Source organism: Gossypium hirsutum, chromosome D12 (genome assembly GCF_007990345.1).
Source record: "Gossypium hirsutum isolate 1008001.06 chromosome D12, Gossypium_hirsutum_v2.1, whole genome shotgun sequence".
NCBI lineage: Eukaryota > Viridiplantae > Streptophyta > Magnoliopsida > Malvales > Malvaceae > Gossypium > Gossypium hirsutum.
Window position 1 is genome coordinate 39,880,481 of NC_053448.1, and position 21,304 is coordinate 39,901,784.

The following is a 21,304-nucleotide window of genomic DNA, read 5'->3' on the forward strand; positions in this document are numbered from 1 at the left end:
AAATGAACTAAATTAAAGTATTGTATTTTAATAGCGCATAAATAGAATTAGCCCATTTAAACAAGGGGACAAGGTCCTATATTAAGGACCAAATAGTTAAAATTAAAACTTTATTTTAGGCCTTAGATATAATTAAGGACCAAATATCATATAGCTAAAGAGTAAAGAACCACAACCCTTGCTTGAAACAAAGGCAAATACGGAGAGGCGGGAAAATATAATCAAGCATCATACCAGTATATCTCCATTTCGCCACGTTTATCTCCGTACACTCCTAAGGCATCCCAAACTGCATCCGAGGCATCGACGATGTTGTTGGCACACGGAGGCTGGTAATCGTGATCTTCATCACACCCCATCGTGGAGTCACATTCATCGACTACCTTAGCTTTAACAGTTTTTCCATTACCGTGAATGTTAATATAATTCATACACCGTTTTTTCTTGTTGAACCACCCCGTCGAAAGCGCCACGATCAGTTCTGAATCTTTATGATAGTTGTTGTCGCATTCACATGGACCGCCACCATCCTCCTTCGGACCGAATCCGTTGAGAGTTAGGGTTGCCTTGGTATGACTTGAAACCGGCGGGGAACATGTATACGTGTTATAAAACTTGCCTTCTTGGCAACAATCAGAATCATGGCCTTTGTTACATTTACCTGGAGGAGGCTTTTTCCCTCTAAGCTTACCGCTGGGTTTGCATGTATCTGCTTCCACCATGAAACAATTTGTAATAACCAAAACAAAGCAAATAAAAAGAAAAATAGTGGGAAAACCCTTCATACTCATATACTTTTGTTAACTAATCCTTGTAATTATACTATTTCTTAGTGCAAAGAACATGAAAATGGTGGGTTTATATAGCCATAATTTTATCAAAAGTATCGTAAGAAGATGCACAATGTGTCACAAAAGGTTAAATTTTGCCGCATTTTACAAGGCTGGAATCAAGTTAAAGTATATGTTGGGAAATCGGGCATCTCAGTTGAGAGCCGTAAGCATCTTTAAACAAATAGAAATGCATTACGCTAAAATATACATTGAGATTTACGTGTCTAAAATATTAAAAGTTAAATTTACGAATTCTAATTGTCAATTGAATATTAACTCAATTAGCACAAACATTGTTTTCAATACAGGAAGATATGAGTTTGAGTGCGTTGAAGCGTATTATCATTCTATTTATGAGTTGAAGAGAAGCTATGAATAGTTCTAGATATGTATAATTCTAAACGCGGTGAAGGTCCAACATTTTGTAGAGAAATGGGAGATTGTCGTTTGACAAATATTGTGAAATTTTGCAGGTGAGAACGTAGGGTCACGGTATGCTATACAGTGTCAATATTTTAATGACTACGGTTGATTTGAGGCAAGCAATATAAGCCAATTTAAATGGCAATGCCTAAGACTTTTTGTTGAACACTAATTCATGTGCCATTTCATCATTTAGTTTCATTTATATTTGTAAACTAGATTTATCGAAGTTATAATTTAATCACTAAATTTTTTGAAATTAACTTTTTATCATCCGATGTTTTGAAATTTTTTTAGTTAGTATAATAATAATTTTAGTCCCAACTTTTATACTTTCTTTCAATTTGACCTTTGATTATATATAAAATGATAAAAAAATGAAAATCATTTTAAAAAATTTAGAAAATTCTAAAAATTAAAATAGATAAAAGTTTTAAAAATAGGTAAAGTAAGAGAAAATGAGGGAAAATTGTTTTTAGCCCCTCCAGATTTTCTTTCTGTATTGTTTGTACAGAAATATCAATTATCCATTCTTGAAATAAATATAGAAAAAAAAATAAAAACATTAAGCAAAATTATTGGTTCTCTTTTTTTTACCTCTTATGTTTCTTGATTTAGCCTTTTTGTTTTAAGAAAATAAAAAATCATAATATAATTTGAATTTATAATTTGGGTTTTGAAAATAATTTAATTGAATTAAAAATATGAATTGAGTTTGAAAAAAAATTGTGGTGTGTTTGGTATTTTTTTAGGCTAAAAGAATGACATCAGAGTCGATTTCATAAGCCTTACTAATATCAGTTTTGAATGTTCTACTAGGATATGAAACTTGATTTGAAATTATTACTAATTTGATTTTGAGAAACACTTAGGAAGCATTTATTGATCTACCTTTTTGGAGGGGGATTTGTTATTTTGTTTCCCATACATATAAGCAAGGTTTTGAAAATTGGATTGGACCAGCTAGCCAAATTAGGAACCGGTCCAAGCAATATCAAAAAGTCATTTGAATTGTGGAAAGTCGGGTTGGACCGGTAACTGAGAATCGGACCGGTTTTTGGAAGATTGGGCTCCTTGGGGTCGGATCAAATTGGAAAAATGACACAACCGACAGAACAATACAAAAGAAAAGAAAAAGAAAAAGAAAAAACAAAAGCCTTACAGCTTGTCTCAGTGTTCTTGGTTGAGAGTTCATAACCCAAGTTCTGGAATAACCTGCTTGTGTTCTCTTCAGTCTTCTCATGTTTCAAGTTGTTTTGAAGATCAAAGTAAAAAGAATGATGATAAATAAATGTGTTGAAGATCAAGGGAGATAATTTATTTTAACATCAATCCCAAAAAAAAAATGATAATATATGTTGACACCATTTTTTTTGATAAAACGGGGTCGACTTGAATTTTGAAAATAAAACGAAAATGGGAGCCGCCACCAATCTTTTTTATTTAGGTGTGATCGGATCACCTTATAATTAAATCATTTTAATAAAAATTTAAATTTATTAAAATGATAATTTTTGGTCTTATAAAATTCAGAAGACGGGTTCGGGAGTCGGTTACGCACGAGGAAGGGTTAGCACCTTCGACACGACCAAAATTGGTACCTTGTTGATTAATTAGTGTCTTAATATAAAAAATGTGTAAATATTTTAAAATACGATCCTTATAAAAAAACTTGTATAAATCAAATTAGCCGTTAAGACCCTCTCATTTCGAAGAGAGAAAATGTCATACCCAATGAGTTAGGGCATGATATTTCACCTCCTCAAAAATGAGCTTGTCCAAAAAACTCGTGCAATAAAATTTAAAAGGATATTCAATTGTTTAAGTTAGACGAAGAAATCGCAGCCCAATACGTTAGGGCACAATTTCTCAAAATTCTAAACATTGAATATTACCTTTATTATTTTTTAGAAAAATCCTCGTCTCGAGAAAACAATGTGTCACATCCAATGCATTAGGACACAACGTATTGAATTCCCGATAATGAGCTTTTTATTTTTATTTTTGATTAAAGAGCATTCTCGATTATTTAGATTCAACGAAGAAAATTGGAACCTAATACGTTAGGGCTCAATCCTCTCGAAGATTCCAAATACCGAATTTTGCTTTTATTTTCAAAATTTTCTCTTTTTATGAATTCAGGTAAAAAAATTGATGTAATGTTAATTTTGATGTACGAATAAATGCCACATTGATAAATGACAATTATGGATACGATAATGTGAGCATAAATAATACGAGCAATAGCAACAAAATAAAATAAATAGAAGGACAAATCAATATCATGCAAAATAACAAATATATAAGCAAATAAAATTAAAACATTCTTTTAAAATAATAATAAAAACGTAAATAAATAATTGAATAAAGAAAATGAATAAAATTATAAAAACATAAAAAGATATATGAGTATGTATATATATGTATATTAAAATTATAAAGTATAAAAAGTATATATATGAGTATGTATTAATGTGTTTATGAAGATGAAAATATGTATATATATATAGATATGTAAACAAATTATAAAATATGTATAAAAAATATATGAGTACGTGTATGTACATATATAAGTTAGAAAAAATATGTACGTATCTATGTATATATAGAAAGAGACAAGCATGTGTGTATGTACATGTAAATATAATGAAACTTGGGATCAAAAAGTATATATAAATACATGGTGATAATAATAAAAAATAAGAAATACAATAAATAATCATACATTAATAAACGAATAATAATAATAATAAATAGATAAATAAGAGTAATAATAATAATAATAGTAATAACCGTATTAAACATAATAATAGTAGTAAAAATAATGATAAAATTATTAAAATTAATTAATTTAATAGCAACAATATAACAAAAAGGGACTAATTTGAATTGAAAATAGAACTTTGGGGGGAATCCGCAAATAAAATAAAAGGAGGGATCCTTCTGAACGCGCACATAACATGGAGGGACTGAAAGGGCAATTTTCCCTTCCCCTCCAAAACACATAGCTTCAAGGTGGATCGAATTGAAATCTGAAATAAACTAACGGGGTAAATTTAAAAAATAAGAAAAACCTAAAACAGGGGCCAGATTGAAGGAAAGCCCAAAAGAGGAAGGACTGAAAGGGTAAATAGACCCTCAATCCAAAAACGCATGGATCTTTAGGGTCCATGGGTCGGATCTCGGGTCTCCTTAAAACGGCGTGGTTTTGGCGCTAAAACCCTCGGGTGAAACGACGTCGTTTTGTTAGTAGTATAAAAGTTAAAATTTTTTAGAAAAGGCTCATTTTTTCTCTTCTTTCTAAAAAAAAAGACTGAAATCCTCTCTAGCTCTCAACCCCCTCCGAACGTCGGCCCAGGATCCGACCGATGGCCACCGTGATGGCCACTTGCCGCTGTCGACGGCGCCGTCGTCCACGGTGGCCGAAAAAAGGCTAAAAACTTTCGATTCAACCCTTTTAAGCCCCTAAACCCGAATCCGAACTCAAAACTCCCAAAATATTAACGAAAGGGCCTCAAAAGTTCAAGAAACCTTCGATTTTCGGTCGCCTATCCTTGGAGGCGACTTCCTCAGCCGTCCACGGCGTCGAAGACCCGAATCTAGGTCAGTTTATGGCTCCCCTTTCCTTTTTTTTTGTTTCTGTATGCAATATAAGTAAATAAAAAATAAATAGTAGATTAGAGAAAAAATGTAAACTGTAAAATATCCACCTTTCGAACTGATTTCTGTTCCCTTATTGAATTCTTAGTGTGTAAAATTACATGGTTATTTTCGTGGCTTTTATAGCCACAATTACATTGTCATATCACTGTTCCTTTTTTGCTTTTGCTTTCGTTCTGCTATTCTGTCTCTCTTTTTGCCTTGTTTGCAGGGTTGTGACAAAGTCAACTTGCAGTTTTGGTGCAAACGGAGGCCACCTCGGGCGATGGGCGCGCTGACATCGCACATGGATGCAGCGGCACAAAGGAAAGGAGGGAACCTTAGGGTTCCCTGATACTGCTTAGATTTTAGGCCCTATTGGGCCGTTAGGGTTTTGGAGTTGGGCTATTTTTTTTTGTTTTTGATTTGGTTTGGGTTCATTTGGTGTTAGCCCGTGCTAAAATTGGGCTGTACAATATATAGAAGCGTTTGAATTTTGAAAGTGGGGGTTTTTTTTCTTACTGTTGCTTCTTTATTAATGGAAGTCAAATGTAATAATTTATTACAGTTGACTTTATTTTTATTTATATTTGAAAAGTATAGGGACTACAGGCACATTTTAACCTAATTTTTGTATAGAATCAAGTCAAATTGATAGAGAATGTAAAAGTTGATGACTAAAATTGTTATTATACCAATTAAAAAGTGCCACTGGTGAAATAAATTTGAAAACTTTAGTGACTAAATTGTAACTTTTTTTAGTTATGTGACTAAAATAAAAATATACCCATAATTTAGTGCTAATGGTGTAATTTACTCAATTTCTTAACACCCAATGGTAAGGCCCGTTATTAGAAGGAAAGTTGAGAAGACCGGCCCGTTAGAAGGAAAAATTAGAAAACGAAAATGTCAGAAGTGGGATTTGAACCCACGCCCTCTCACGAAGACCAGAACTTGAGTCTGGCGCCTCAGACCACTCGGCCATCCTGACAATTTGTTTATAGCTTTTCATATTACATTATTTATTCTAATATTGTCTCTAACAGCTAATTTGAACGCGGAAGCTAGGAATTCCTCGCAAATAAACTAGGTTTGTATTTGGATACTCTTGATAATGGTCATCATCGGAGAGGAGAGGATGGTGGAGAGAAGTGCTGGTTTTGGGTTGATTACAATCTAATAAATTTAGTCCATTATATTTTTGTAAATGTGTAAATGTTGAGGTTTAAATTGTTGTTGTTTTTTTATTAGAATGAAAATCAAATTAACAAAATATGTAAATATTGAGAGGGATCAATCTGACTAAGCATATATTTGCTTAAATTAAATCCTCGAAAACAACACTAATAAAACATTACCATATGAGCTTTGATTTGTAGCATATTCATCTCCAAGGCATCTACATGTCAATTTATGCATGAAAGGATTTTTATTGTCTTTAAATTATTGTTGAAATTTTAAATTGATTTCAAATTTTAAAATATTTAAATTGAATCATCAAAATATCAATATTGTATTGATTAGATTTTTCTATCAACCTCGCCATTAGCTTGAGTGTTAAATGTTAGCTCAAATCTAACGTGAAACATATTTAAAATATGTTAATTAAATCCCAAACATGTGTGTACTTAACTTGAATTAAGAAGAAAAAAGAAAAAAAATACTCTCTTAAATGTTAATAGCATTGAATATTGTTTTAACACGTCAGAATTGAGTTGTCCATAAGCTTTAATCTTAGCCGTTGATGTACTTTAGTCTGTACTGTTGAATTTGGGGAGGCTCAACTATAATTAGAGGGCTCTCCCCCTCATTGTAAATCACTTCATTGAGTAATAGAAATCTTGAGAGCATTCACTCAAAACTTTCTACCTTGTGTTCTTAGCTTTTCTGTGGCTTTATTCTTATATTTTTGAGTTCTTCCGTTTTGTGTTGTTGCCTTGGAGGAATTCTAGTTGAATCCTCAATTGTTGGGAGTTAAGCTAACTTAGGCATTTTTGAAGCAAAGAATTTTCTTAAGGCCACACAGATTGTGAGACTAAAGTTCTAACCTTGTGACAAAAGGACATGGTTGAGACAATACAAGCGTTTTGAGGACTCAATTAAAAAAACTTTAAAATTTAATGACCAATATAGAATCTAGAATTAAAAGGAAAAAGGAAAAAAGAAAAAAAGAATACTCTCTTAAATTTTTAGAGCAGAAAACTTGTACTCTTTTCTTAAATCTTTTTTAACTAACTTTGTCTGGATTCACAGTTAATTATTTTTTTAAGTTTGATATGTGTCACATATATAATAAATTCGTTATCTATGTGGCGAGATCATTGCCTGAAAAAAATACACCTACTTTCCTAAATAATCTAAGAGTTATTCTATTTTACTAAATAATTATTTCATTTGTTAGATTTATCTATAAAAAAATATTTTAATGTAATAGTTATATCTAAAAATATATTCAATTTTTTTTATTAAAATTCATTTATCTTTATAGACTATATAATACAATAAAAATATAATTTAAAAATAATAAACTTTAAATACAATTCAGACTGTTATGACATAATTATAGCATTAAAGATATAGCAATTAGAAAGAAAATAAAAGAATTTATTATATTTAAATTTATTTTATTTGAATTAAAAAGAATAAATTTTTATATTATTTTTATCCAATAAAAAAATCAATTTATGAAGCAAAAATTTCGAAGAGTAATTTATCATTAGCATTGATTCATATTGGTATAAATGAATATATACTAATAAAAACTTAGAGGTGCATTAGAGGTGCTCATGGGTTGGGTCGGGTTGGGTCCAATAAAAACTTTAAACCTGCTTGTTAGGTCTGGTTTGAAAAAAGTGCCTAAAATTTTGCTTAAACCCGGCCCCAGATAAAAATGCTAAAAATATTAAAATAAATATTTCTCAACAAATTAAAAATAAAATTTTAAAAATATGTATACTTAATAACACTAAGATATAGATGCAACTGAACAAGCAAATGCCTTTAAAATAATAACAAAATTAACAATAAACAAATGTTATGCAATATCCAAACAATAACAACAAAATAGTAGTAACATAATAGTGAAATGGTAGCAAAATATGGAGAAATCAATAAGAAAATAGCATTAAAACAAAAAAAAAGCAGATTTTTTGCCCTTTTGTGATTTCGGGTCGGGCTGGGCCGGGCTCGAGTCAAAAATGTCTTACCCGAGGCTCGACCTGTTTTTTAAACATACATTATTTTTTTGTTCAATCCTATTTTTCAGACCTATATTTTTACTCAAATCCTTCCACTTTTTGAGTGGGTTGAGTAGTCTGATCTATAAAGGTGAAATATTAAAAATTAACTTTTACCATGTTAAATTTTAGAATAATGATGGTCAAACTTACTATTAGATAGTATAAATAATGCATGGATGAAGCAATTAAAGAGTGTGGGAAATTAAAACATGCATTTATAGTGACATAGCCTCAGAGAAAGTACTAAACAACACACTCCAAAAAGGCTTCATTTCTATGTTTGTACAAATATGAAAATGTTTATACTAACATGAATTATGTATATGATTTGTTAAAAGAATCAAACCATATAATATATTTGAGAGTAAACTATCAAAATAGTCACTTTTGTTTGTCACATTTTAGTCACTTATATATGAAATGTTACGTTTTAGTCATTTACGTTCTCGTATTGTAACATTTTAGTCACTGAGCCGTTAATTGTCGTTAACAGTGTAATGGTAAGTTGACGTGGCACGTTAAATCATCATTTCAAATGAAAATTTTAGGTTATATTATACAATTGCTCCCTATATTTTTTTTTTGTTTTGAACAATTTAATTCTTTTCTTTTATGTTTTTTTAACTTTCTTTTTTTTTCTTTATTTTCCATTCTCTTCTGCTTCTCCCTCTATTTTCCTCTTTTCTCCATTTCTTTTAATGTAGAAAAACTAATTAAAATAAATGTTACAAAAAACATACAGGAAATACCCAATACCAAAATAAAAGTATAGGGACTAGTTTTAACAAATGGAAAACATAGAAAAACTATCTTAAAAAATTGGAGAAGTGAAGAAAATAGAGGGAGAAGTGGAAGAGAATAGAATATAAAGAAAAAAGAAGTTAAAAAACATAAAAGAAAAAAATTAAATTACTCAAAACGAAAAAATATAGGGACCAATTGTATAATGTAACCTAAAATTTTCATTTATTCAATTTCTTAACACCTAAGGGTAAGGCCCATTATTAGAAGGAAAGGTGAGAATAAAAGAAAAAGAACCCAATGAAGCCCTGACCCATTAGAAGGAAAATTAGAAAACAAAATGTCAGAAGTGGAATTTGATCCCACACCCTTTCACGAGGACCAAAACTTGAGTCTGGCGCTTTAAACCACTCGGCCATCCTGACTACTTGTTTAAAATCTTTCATATTATGCTATTTATTCCTTATCTTTTATCTAACAGCTATGTTGGTTATCAATGAGGAGGAGAGGAGTGCCAGCTCACCTATGTTAGGTGAAGAGTTGATGAAAAGAGAAGGAGAAAGAGAAAAGAGGAAATAGTGATGCTTTAAGGTTGGTATGTCGATGCCAAAGGGAAGGAGTCAATTCGTGGTCCCTCATGCACCTAGGCTTATATAATGGGTCACTGCTTGTCTTGTAGTGTCACGTAGTTAATAGTACAATATCTTGTACGTTTTTGCAGTCCAGATAGGTGGCAATGCCATTACAGGTGAGTTGTCGTCATAGAGTGTACTATGTGGTTCTACTCTGATATTCCCGTCCTTAGGGTTGTATGAAGATAGTTATGCTTGGGTGATCCTAACGAGGGGTGCGCAATAGGGGTAGTTAGAGGGTTGTTTGTCAACTTGCCCCCTGTCTTGCTTTGCTAGGGTATAATAGATGGCATAAAGTAATTTGATGAAAATATAATTACTAAGGTAGTAATTGCACCTTCATGTAATTATGATGAATTTTAAATACTTAGATGCGTTTGGTTAACAAAGTGTAATTACATTGTAATTTCCTATGTCATGTTTGGTTGTATAAATTATAATTATTCAATATATTTTAAATTCTAAAAAAATATTAATTATTATAAAAATTTATTCACAATACTTGGGAAAAAAAATTCTCTAAACAAGTACAAAACTTAAAATCAAATCTTTGTATGTAAAAGGGATAATGTAACTTTTGGCCTCTAAACTTTATGAGTAGGTCCACAATGCCCCCCTAAACTTTAAAATCGTTATTCATTTAAGCCCATTTTGTTAATGAATGTGAAAAAAAAGGATTTTGTAACTTTTGGCCCCTGAACTTGACAGCTAGGTTCACTTTGATACTTGTACTTTTTTTTGTTCATTTTGAACTTAACAACAAGGTCCATTTTGATCATTAAACTTGAATAATCTAAAAGTTTGATGATGTGGCACTCTGAGTTTGAAAAATAAAAAAATATTAGATAATATTATGATATAGTCTCAGAGTGTCATATTCAGTGTTTTAATATTGAACCCATGGTTGAATAGGTTAGACCACTGGTTCTCAATTCACTCAGTTCAATAGGTTCGACTATCGAACCAACAATAAATAAATAAATAAATAATTAAAAAAAATCATAAAATATATATAAAAAATAAAAATGATTTTATTTTTTTATATTTTTATGAATTTTTAATTAATTATTTAATTATTGTTGGTCTGATGGTCGAATTGGTTGAATTAATAATCGGTATTCTAACTTATTTAACCATCGATTCAATTATTATAAAACTGAATATGACACTCTGATATTGTACCACATCATCATCTGTTTTTCTTTAATTTTTCAAGTGATGATGTTGCACAATTCGATTAATTTAAACAAATTGATTAGTGACATTAGAATGTGGCTTAAGTGAATCTTATATGACATGCTTAAATGGGCTCAACATTAATAAGGAAAAGGATAAGTAGGTTTATCCTTGGCTACTTACTGAGCTTTTAAAGCTCACTCGTTAGTTGTTTAAAACGTGTAGGTAAATGACCTTGTACGATAAGCTTGAAGCTTTGTTCGGGAGTATTACATCGGCCATCAAGTTTTTAAGGTTATTCTTTAAATATTAAATGATATTTGTATAGGTTATTGGCATATACATAGAGACTTAGATTATTTTAAGTGTTCGGATTTGTAAAATCAAGTGTTGTTTATAACCTCCTTGAAAGGTTAAGAAAAGTTTTTGAATTAAAAATTGGTTTGAACATGTTTATGACTTGGAATTTTGTTTAAATATGATTTAGAAAAGTTTTTAAATGTTTTGAAACCATGAGATATGATTTGATGATATTTAATAATGTTTTATAGTATTTTTGAAGTGTTTTGGGGACATTAAGTGAGTGACGTTGTGACTACAAAGTTGCAAAGATGCAGCTATGTAGCCCAACTTCACGACTTTGCATTCCCATCGTCACAACCCTATTAACTCAATTAGTCACGCCGTGACATCATAAGTCCTTCATTGCAACGTTGTGCCCTTGTAGCAACCCTACACAAATTTAAGTCGTTTTGATCTTTCGGGGTATGTTTTTAGTTTCGATCGCTCCTAGTCAACTCCATATCAATTTCTAAATGTTTTAAATTGTTTTTAAAATTTTCAATTTGAATAAAGTTATTTTAAAGAAATTATTTAAGCTTTTAATTCTTAAATAAAAACGAGATATCTTACTCGTACATGCTCTGGTGGCATCTGTCATTCATACCGACTGTCGGGACAGGGGAGGAGTGTTACATCAAGACACAAGAGAGAGATACCCAAGCATCAAACACAAGAGAAAAGTCTTCAAATGTTCACTCTTTCATTTCTCTTGTAAATATTCTTTGGAAGCTTATTGCTAGATCTTTTATCACTCTCATTTTCATTTCTTTGAGAGCTTTTTTTTTGTAACACCTTATACAAGTTTCTTTGTTTACTTTCTTTTTTTTACCAACTATAAATTGAGAAGGTTTTAGTTGAACCGTAGAAACTAAAAGTTTTAGTTTAGTCATAAAAGCTAGAGAGAAATTTCATCTAAAACTTAAGAAAAAGATAGTACTGTAAAGGTTATACATTCTTCTTGAAAGACATCAAGTTTTATAGTGAATTGAGAAACCCTTAGTTAAAGTAAACAATTGTAAATTAAATAATTCAAACTTAAACGTGAATTAAGGACATGTGTTGGTTCCATCATCACTCTTATAAAATGTAAAATCTACGTTAGTGTACCAAATAATTATCTAATATATATTAGTTTGTTTATTGAATTTACTTTTATTCTTTTATTCCTAATTTGTAGGGACAATTATGAATTTTGTATTGGAGGGTCAAGATAAAATTTACAAAATTTGGTGTTAAAATGATTTAAATCGAGTAATTAATTTTTAGGAGGGGTAAAAGATGAAAATTTTAATTTAATCAAGTTGTTAAAATGAACTATACCGAATTATTATGTTTTAAGTAGGACAAAAATAGAATTAGACCATTTAATCAAAGGGGACAAGGTCCTAGATATAATTAAGGACCAAATAGTTATAATAAAAACCTTTTTTTTCAGGTCCTAAATATTGTTAGAGTTGTGTGACCCAAATTCTAAGAGATTGCTTGCAAGTCAAGCTAAACAAAATATATTTTTTTTCTAGAAAATTTAGTATTTATGAGTATAATATATTTAACATTTATTAGCATAATATATTTGAATTTGATTAGAATTAGGTTTTTTCAACCTATAAATAGATGCAGGCGAAACTCCTCTTGTAATCATTCGAATTTGACATAGTGAATTTTTTTCTCCTCTGCCCGTGATTTTTTTCTCGAAAGGGTTTCCATGTAAAAATTTGTGTGTTCTTTATTTTTATTTCTCTTTCTTTGTGATATATTGTCATTACCGACGTTTTATTTTTATAAATTGGTATCAAAGCTTCCGGGTTGTTCATCTTGATCACGGTAATGACGTCTTTGAAGTATGAAATTCTGCTGTTGGATCGCAACACCAGATTTATGTTATGGCAGAATAAGATGCAAGCAGTTCTTGCGTAGATGGGTCTGGAGGATGCCCTGCTAGGGATAGATAAGATGCCTTCGACATTAACAGATGAAGAGAAGAAGCGTAAAGATCGAAAGGCGTTAACACAATTACATCTGCATTTGTTTAACGAAATTTTGCAGGATGTGATGAAGGAGAAGACTGCCGCTGCATTATGGAAGAGGCTAGAACAAATATGTATGTCGAAAACTCTAACCAGCAAGGTGCATATAAAGCAGCATCTTTATGCTCATCGTTTGGAAGAAGGTGTGTCTGTGCACGAACACTTGACAGTGTTTAAAGAAATTCTTTAAAACTTGGAGGCCATGGAGGTTCAGTATGACAAGGAAGATTTAGGGTTGATTCTACTTTGTTCGTGGCCTCCATCTTATTCAACCTTTAGAGACACGATTTTATATAGTCGTGAGTCTCTCACAATTGATGAGGTCAGGAACGGAATCCTCGCGATAAATCTAAGGGTAGATCGAAGTCTTCAAACAGAGGTAAAACTTGTAACTTCTGCAAGAAGAAAAGGGCACATTAAATCTGAGTGCTATAAGCTACCAAAAAATATCAAAAGGGAGGCTGCAAATCAAAAGGGAAAACAACCAGAAAATTTTGGTGAAGCTGATGTTGTAGAATACTACAGCGATGATGAACTTCTAGTCGCTTCTGTCAACAATTCTAAAGTGAGAGAGGAGTGAATCCTTGATTCGGGATACACCTTCCACATGAGTCTCAATCGGGATTGGTTTACAACTTATGAAACAATGTTTGAAGGTGTTGTTTTGATGTGAAATAATGTTTCGTGTAAAATTGTAGGTGTTGGAACGATTAAAGTTAAGATGTTTGACGGAGTTGCCAGAACACTTAGTGACGTGCGACATATTCCAGAATTGAAGAGAAATTTAATTTTGTTGAGTACTCTTGATTCAAAAGGGCACAAATACATAGCTGAAGATGGGATTTTGAAGATTTCCAAAGGTTCACTCGTTGTGATGAAAGGGAAGAGAAAGACTGCCAAGTTATATGTTTTTCAGGGTTCTACTTTTACTTGTGATGCAGCTGTCACTTCGTCTTCCTTGTTAGATGGTGATATTACTAAACTTTGGCATATGTGCCTAGGACATATAAGTGAGAATGACATGACAGAATTGAGCAAAAGAGGACTTCTTGATGGGTAATGGATTTGGAAACTAAAGTTCTTTGAGCATTGTGTTTTTGGGAAGCAAAAGAGAGTTCGATTCACTAGAGGAATCCATAACACGAAGGGAACATTGGGGTATATTCATTCTGATCTGTGGGGGCCATCCAGAGTGCCTTCAAGAGGTGAAGCTAATTATATGCTAACTTTTATTGATGATTTTTCCAGAAAATTTTGGGCGTTCTTCTTGAAGCAGAAAAGCGATGTGTTTTCTGCATTTAGGTCTTGGAAAACTATGATTGAAAAACAAATGGGAAAACAAATAAAATACCTCCGTACAGGCAACGGCTTAGAGTTCTATTTTGATGAGTTTAATAAACTGTGCAAGGCAGAAGGGATCGTGAGACACTTGACAGATCATCATACTCCACAGTAAAATGGCGTTGTAGAATGAATAAATAGAACGATCATGGAGAAGGGTAGATGTATATTGTCAAATACCAACTTACGAAAGTCGTTTTGGGCTGAAGCAGCCTCTACTGTATGTTTTTTGATCAATTGATCTTCATCCGTTACCATTGAGAAAAAGACTTCACAATAGGTATGGTCTGGTAATCCTGCTGACTATTCTGATTTAAAGATCTTTGGGTGTCCTGCGTATGCTCATGTTGATAATGAAAAATTGGAACCGAGATCCATTAAATGTGTTTTTCTTGGTTATAAAGCTGGTGTAAAATGGTATAAGTTATGGTGTCCTGAAAATAGAAAAGTTATGATTAGCAGAGATGTTGTTTTTGATGAAACTGCTATGCTACCTAACTTATCTCTTAAAGACTCTTCCAATAAAGAAAATCAAAAGTAGGTGGAGCATCAGATTAATCTAGAATCTACAACAGAGTCGATTCCTCCAGCCAGTACAAAAATTTAGAATAGAGTTGCTTATTTACCACAATACTCTATCGCCAAAAATAGAACTAGAAGAGAAATTAAACTTCCAAAGAAGTATGCCAAGGCTGAACTAGTTGCTTATACTGTAAATGTGGCTGAAGATACAGATACAAACCAAGAGCCATCTAATTATTCTAAGGCGGTTAGCTGTGAAGACTCAGAAAAGTGGATGTATGCTATGCAATAGGAGATGGAATCACTCCACAAAAATAGAACATGGGATATTGTGAAACTTCCTAAAGGTAAAAAGGTTGTTCATTGTAAATGGGTGTTTAAAAAGAAAGAAGGGGCTCTAAGAGTTGAAGAACCCAGATATAAAGCAAGGCTTGTTGCAAAGGGTTACAGTCAAATTCCAGGAGTGGACTTCACAAATGTGTTCTCCCCAGTTGTGAAGCATAGTTCGATTCAAGCTTTGCTTGGTATTGTAGCCATGCATGATTTAGAGCTTGAGCAGTTAGATGTAAAAACTGCATTTTTACATGGAGAACTTGAGGAGGATATTTACATATAACAACTAGAGGGTTTTACATTCTCAGAAAAAAAAGACTATATTTGCTTGCTGAAAAAGTCCCTTTACAGTTTGAAACATTCACCAAGACAGTGGTACAAGAGGTTTGATTCCTTTATGACTTTTCATGATTTCAAAAGAATTAGTTTTGATAGTTGTGTTTACTTTAAGAAAAACAGTGATGGTTTTTTGTGTATCTACTCCTTTATGTTGATGACATGTTGATAACAGCAAAAGATAAAGGAGAGATAAGAATGGTCAAAGCCCAACTAAGTGAAGAATTTGAGATGAAAGATTTGGGACTAGCAAAGAAGATACTTGGTATGAAGATTCTCATTGATAGAAAAGCAAGTAAATTGTACCTAAGTCAGAAATGGTACATTGAGAAAGTTCTTTGCAGGTTCAATATGCAGAGCGTTAAGCCTGTTAGTACTCTTTTAACATCCCATTTCAGACTTTCATAAGCTTTGTCTCCACAATCAGATGATGAGATTGAGTACATGTCACATGTTCTATTCTCTAGTACAGTGGGATCTCTCATGTATGCTATGGTTTGTTCACATCCAGATTTATCATATGCAGTCAGTGTAGTTAGCAGATACATGACGAATCTCAGTAAAGAACATTAGAAAGTAGTTTAGTGGATTTTAAGATACTTACGAGGTACTACTGATGTTTGCTTACAGTTTGGAAGAACAAGAGATGGAGTCATTGGGTATGTTGATGCTGATTTTGCTGGAGACCTTGATAGAATAAGATCTCTCACAGGTCATGTCTTTACAATCGGAGGTTGTGCAATTAGTTGGAAAACCACTTTGCAAACTACAGCCGCTTTGTCTACCACTGAAGTTGAGTACATGGTCATTATTGAGGCTTGTAAAGAAGCTATTTGGTTGAAGGGACTCTTTAGTGAACTCAATGAAGACCTTCAAATCAGTACAGTATTTTGTGACAGAGAGAGTGCCATCTTCCTTACAAAAGATCAAATGTTTCATGAGAGAACAAAACACATTGATGTTCGATATCATTTTGTTTGTGATATTATTGCTCGTGGTGATATTGTTGTGAGCAAAATTAGTACTCATGAAAATCCTACAGATATGATGACTAGGTCACTTCCTATAACCAATTTTGAGCATTGCTTAGACTTGGTTGGTGTTCATTGTTGAAGTTAAACCCTTAAGGGGTTTTATGGAAGAGGTGAAAAACTTGTTCATTGAGAATTCGTGTCAAGGTGGAGATTGTTAGAGTTGTGTGACCTAAATTCTAAGAGATTGCTTGCAAGTCAAGTTAAACAAAATATATCTTTTTTCTAGAAGATTTAGTGTTTATGAGTATAATATATTTAGCATTTATTAGCATAATGTATTTGACTTTGATTAGAATTAGATTTTTTCAACCTATAAATAGATGTAGTCGAAACTCCTTTTGTAATCATTCAAATTTGACATAGTGAATTTTTTTCTCCTCTGCCCGTGATTTTTTTCTCGAAAGGGTTTCCATGTAAAAATTTGTGTGTTCTTTATTTTTATTTCTCTTTTCTTTGCGATATATTTTCATGACCGACGTTCTATTTTTACAAATATAATTAAGGACCGAATATATAGCATATAGCTAAAGAGTAAAGAACCACAATCCTTGCTTGAAACAAAGGCAAATACGGAGAGGCAGAAATGTTTAATCAAGTGTCAGACCAGTACATCTCCATTTCACCACGTTTATCTCCATACACTCCCAAGGCATCCCAAATTGCATCTAAGGCATCGACAATGTTATTGGCACACGGAGGTCGTGTTCATCATCACATCCCATTGTGGAGTCACATTTATTGATTACCTTAGCTTTAATAGTTTTTCCATTACAGTGAATGTTAATATAATTCAAACACCGTTTTTTCTTGTTGAACCACCCCGTCGAAAGCGCCACGATCAGTTCTGAATCTTTATGATAGTTGTTGTCACATTCACATGGACCGCCGCTGTCCTCCTTCGGACCAGATCCATTGAGAGTCAAAATCGCCTTCGTATGACTTGGAACCGGTGGCGAACATGTATACGTGTTGTAAAACTTGCCTTCTTTGCAACAATCAGAATCATGGCCTTTGTTACATTTACCTGGAGGAGGCTTTTTCCCTCTAAGCTAACCGCTGGGTTTGCATGTATCTGCTTCCACCATGAAACAATTTGTAATAACTAAAACAAAGTAAATAAAAAGAAAAATAGTGGAAAAACCCTTCATAGTCATATACTTTTGTTAACTAATCCTTGTAATTATACTATTTCTTGGTGCAAAGAACATGAAAATGGTGGGTTTATACAGCCATAATTTTATCAAAAGTATCGTAAGAAGATGCACAATGTGTCACAAAAGGTTAAATTTTGCCATATTTTGCACAGGTGGAATCATAAAAAGGTTAAAATATATGACTTGGTCTAAAATTTGTGTAATTGCGTAAATGCATTTTTTGATTGAATACTAATGAATAAACTATTGGATTAGGGTTTTTAGAATAAATAAATCTCAAACTTTATTAAAATATAAGGATTGGGTACATATTTTGACCTAAAAAATTTATTGATGGCTTTGGGTCAAATAATGTTGAAAAATATATATTTCTTAAAAAAATTTAAGTAATAAATCAATTGAATCTTAAGGGCTATTGTGGATGGACGGTAAATTTATCTATGATTAGAATGAAAACAATCGTAGCGGTAAAATTAGATACTGTAACGAAATTATAATACTGTAATTGTTGACACCATTTTTTTTTGGTAAAACAGGGTCGACTTGGATTTTAAAAACAAAAAATGAAAAAACGGGAGTCGCCACCAATCCTTTTTTATAAGGTGTGATCGGGTCACCTTGAAAAGTGGTTGTTTTTAATAAACGATTTGATTTTATTAAAACAACGATTTTGGTCCACGAAATTCAGAAAAACAGGTTCGGGAGTCGGTTACGTACGAGGAAGGATTAGCACCCTCGATACGCCCAAAATTGGTACCTAGTTGATTACTTAATGTCTTAGTGTCGAAAACTAAAAAATTTAAAGAGATTTTAAATACAATCCAAAAAAAAAACTTGAATGACATGGATTAAGATTTAAGAGGATATTTGGCTATTTGGTCAAACGAAAAAATCGAAACCCAGCACATTAGGGCACGTTTCCTCGAATTTCCAAATGCAAAATATTGCCTTACTTTAAAATTTTAAAGGATATTTGGCTATTTAGTCGAACGAAAAAATCGAAACCCAACACATTAGGACACGTTTTCTCGAATTCCCAAATGCAAAATATTGCCTTTATTATTTTTTAGAAATCCTCATATCGAGAAAACAACATGTCATATCCAATGCGTTAGGACACAACGTATCGAATTCCCGATATGAGAATACATGCCGAAAAGTTTACTTATTTAAAAGATATTTAACTATCTCGGATTTAGAAAAAGGTATCACGCCCAGTAAGTTAGGACACGATCTTTTCTTAATTCCCGAGATCGTTTAAAACTTGAGTTTGAAAAGATTCGTGTATTTAAATTTATTATGAAAATCGAAACCCAGTAAGTTAGGGTACGACCTTCTCGAATCTAAACACGAGATTTTGCTTCTTCAAAAATCATAGTTTATGCATCGAATAAAATTAATCTAACATGAAATAGTAGAAATGAAACTCGATATTAATACGCGTAACAAGATAATGAATTTGATAATGTGAGCATAAATAATACGAGCTATAGAAACAAAATAAAATAAATGAAATACAAACCAATAACATACGAGATAACAAGCATGTAAGTAAATAAAAGTAAAACATTCTTTTAAAATAATAATGAAAATGTAAATAAAGAAATAAATAAAGAAAACGAATAAGCTTATAAAAAAAGTAAAAGATATATATATTTGTACGTATATGTATATATATGTATATAAAAATTGTAAGATAAAAAATACACATAAGTATATATATATTCGTGAAAATAAAAACGTGTATATAGATATAGATATATATATATAGGTATGTATATAAATTACAGAAATATAAAAAAAAATATAGGTATGTATATAAATCAAAGATATGTATGTAGAATAAAAATAGTTTATTACAATTTACATATATATACATAAAATAATATTGTATAAAAATATTATTGATTTTTAAAGCATAAAAGTATATATAAAATAAAATATTTTAAAAATGTATTATAAAATAAAATCATTTAAAATATATAGACAATATTGAATTAGTATAAAAACATAAACTAATACATTATGAAATTAGATATAATATATGACAAAAAGAATTAAAATAATAGTAAATAACATAACATAACATAATAAAATAAAATAATATATATATAAAAAGGTAAATAGATATATAAACTAATAAAATGACGACAACAACAACAACAACAACAACAACAACAACAATAATAAAACAACAATAGAAAAGGATTAAATTGTGACACGCGTGAAAGGAGGGGGACCAAAACAGAAATATCCCGCCCTTCAAAACGCATCACTTTGAACGGGACTAAAATGAAACAAAAGTAAAATTATGCGGCTAAATTAAAAAAAAAAGAAAAGGAAGAAAAAGGGTCGAATTGCAACGCGTCGCAAAGGAGGAAGGACTTCTCGCGCAAATATACCATTGGTTGAAAACACGCGGATTCTCTAGGCGGGTCTGGTCGCATGCGTGGGTTGAGCACGAAACGGCGTCGTTCTGGTGCCTGGGCTTATGGCTCAAAACGACGTCGTTTTATTTATGCATATTCTAAAAAACAAAAGTAAAAAAAACGGATAAATAAATTTTTAAAAAATAGAAATTAAAAAATAACCTTCGCTTTTTCTTTGCTCTTTTTTGTTTCCTTCTGAATTTTTTTTATTTTTATTTTGCTTTTGTGTCTTCCAAAGAGAAAAAAAGATTTTACATTGAAGATCAAGGCCTTTTTATAGCCGATTTGAACATTTTACAATTATTTAAACTGTCATTTTTTCTTTTCTATTTGTTGCTTCTGCTGCTGTTGCGTGTTCTTTTCATTTTGCAGATGATTGATGGGCGGCGGAGCAGGTGGGTGGGTGGCAGACGCGCGGCGGTGGTAGAAAGCAGGTGGCTGCGACAGCAGGCACCAGAATGGCTAGGGTTTTAGCTTTTCTGAAACCCTAGTTTGACTTGGTTTGTTGGGCTGGGGTGATATTGGGCCTATTTTGGTTGTAATGGGTAGGGGTTTAGGTTTGGGTTTCAATTGGGGGTTAGTTGGGTTAAAATTTGTAAATGGGCTCCGGGTCAAAATGGGCATGTAACAGTAACAATACTATAATATTAAATACTATAGCGATACTGTAACGTACATTCAAAAACCGCCTTTAATTTAGTTTAATAACTCTTATAGCAATTTAACTAATGTAGATTTAAATGTACTCATACGTAACAATCTCCGGATAGGAGAGAATCTGCGGGTAGGTGAATAAGATAGAATGGAATCTGGCTAAAGACATTTAAATTCCCGAAAGCAACACTAATAAGCAATAATTGGTAGAATCTTTTTATTTCTCTTTTTGGATTTTAATATGAGATAACCTAGGAAACATGTAAAGGAGATTCCTCAAATAAAGATTGTCATAATATTGAGCTTTGATTTTAGCATAAATGGCATCTTCCTTAACGATTACACAGGTATAAAAGAGAAAAATATTTAAAGTTTGGTGGTGAGCTATTTATTTTGATGTAAACATAAATTTATTAGTGATTGAATATGTTTTCTTTTAGAATGTTGTA

The 21,304-nt window shown here is 31.8% G+C and overlaps 1 protein-coding gene and 1 non-coding gene across 2 annotated transcripts; both read right to left on the bottom strand.

The window, feature by feature from the left end:
* Nucleotides 1–221: 221 nt before the first annotated feature.
* LOC107947497 (kiwellin-1) lies at nucleotides 222–722 on the bottom strand. Its single transcript, XM_016882136.2, has one exon. The coding sequence runs from the start codon at nucleotides 720–722 to the stop codon at nucleotides 222–224; it is 501 nt and encodes a 166-aa protein (XP_016737625.2).
* A 5,080-nt stretch (nucleotides 723–5,802) lies between these two features.
* TRNAL-CAA (transfer RNA leucine (anticodon CAA)) lies at nucleotides 5,803–5,886 on the bottom strand. Its single transcript has one exon. It is a non-coding gene; the product is annotated as a tRNA-Leu (tRNA).
* Between the last annotated feature and the right edge of the window lie 15,418 nt (nucleotides 5,887–21,304).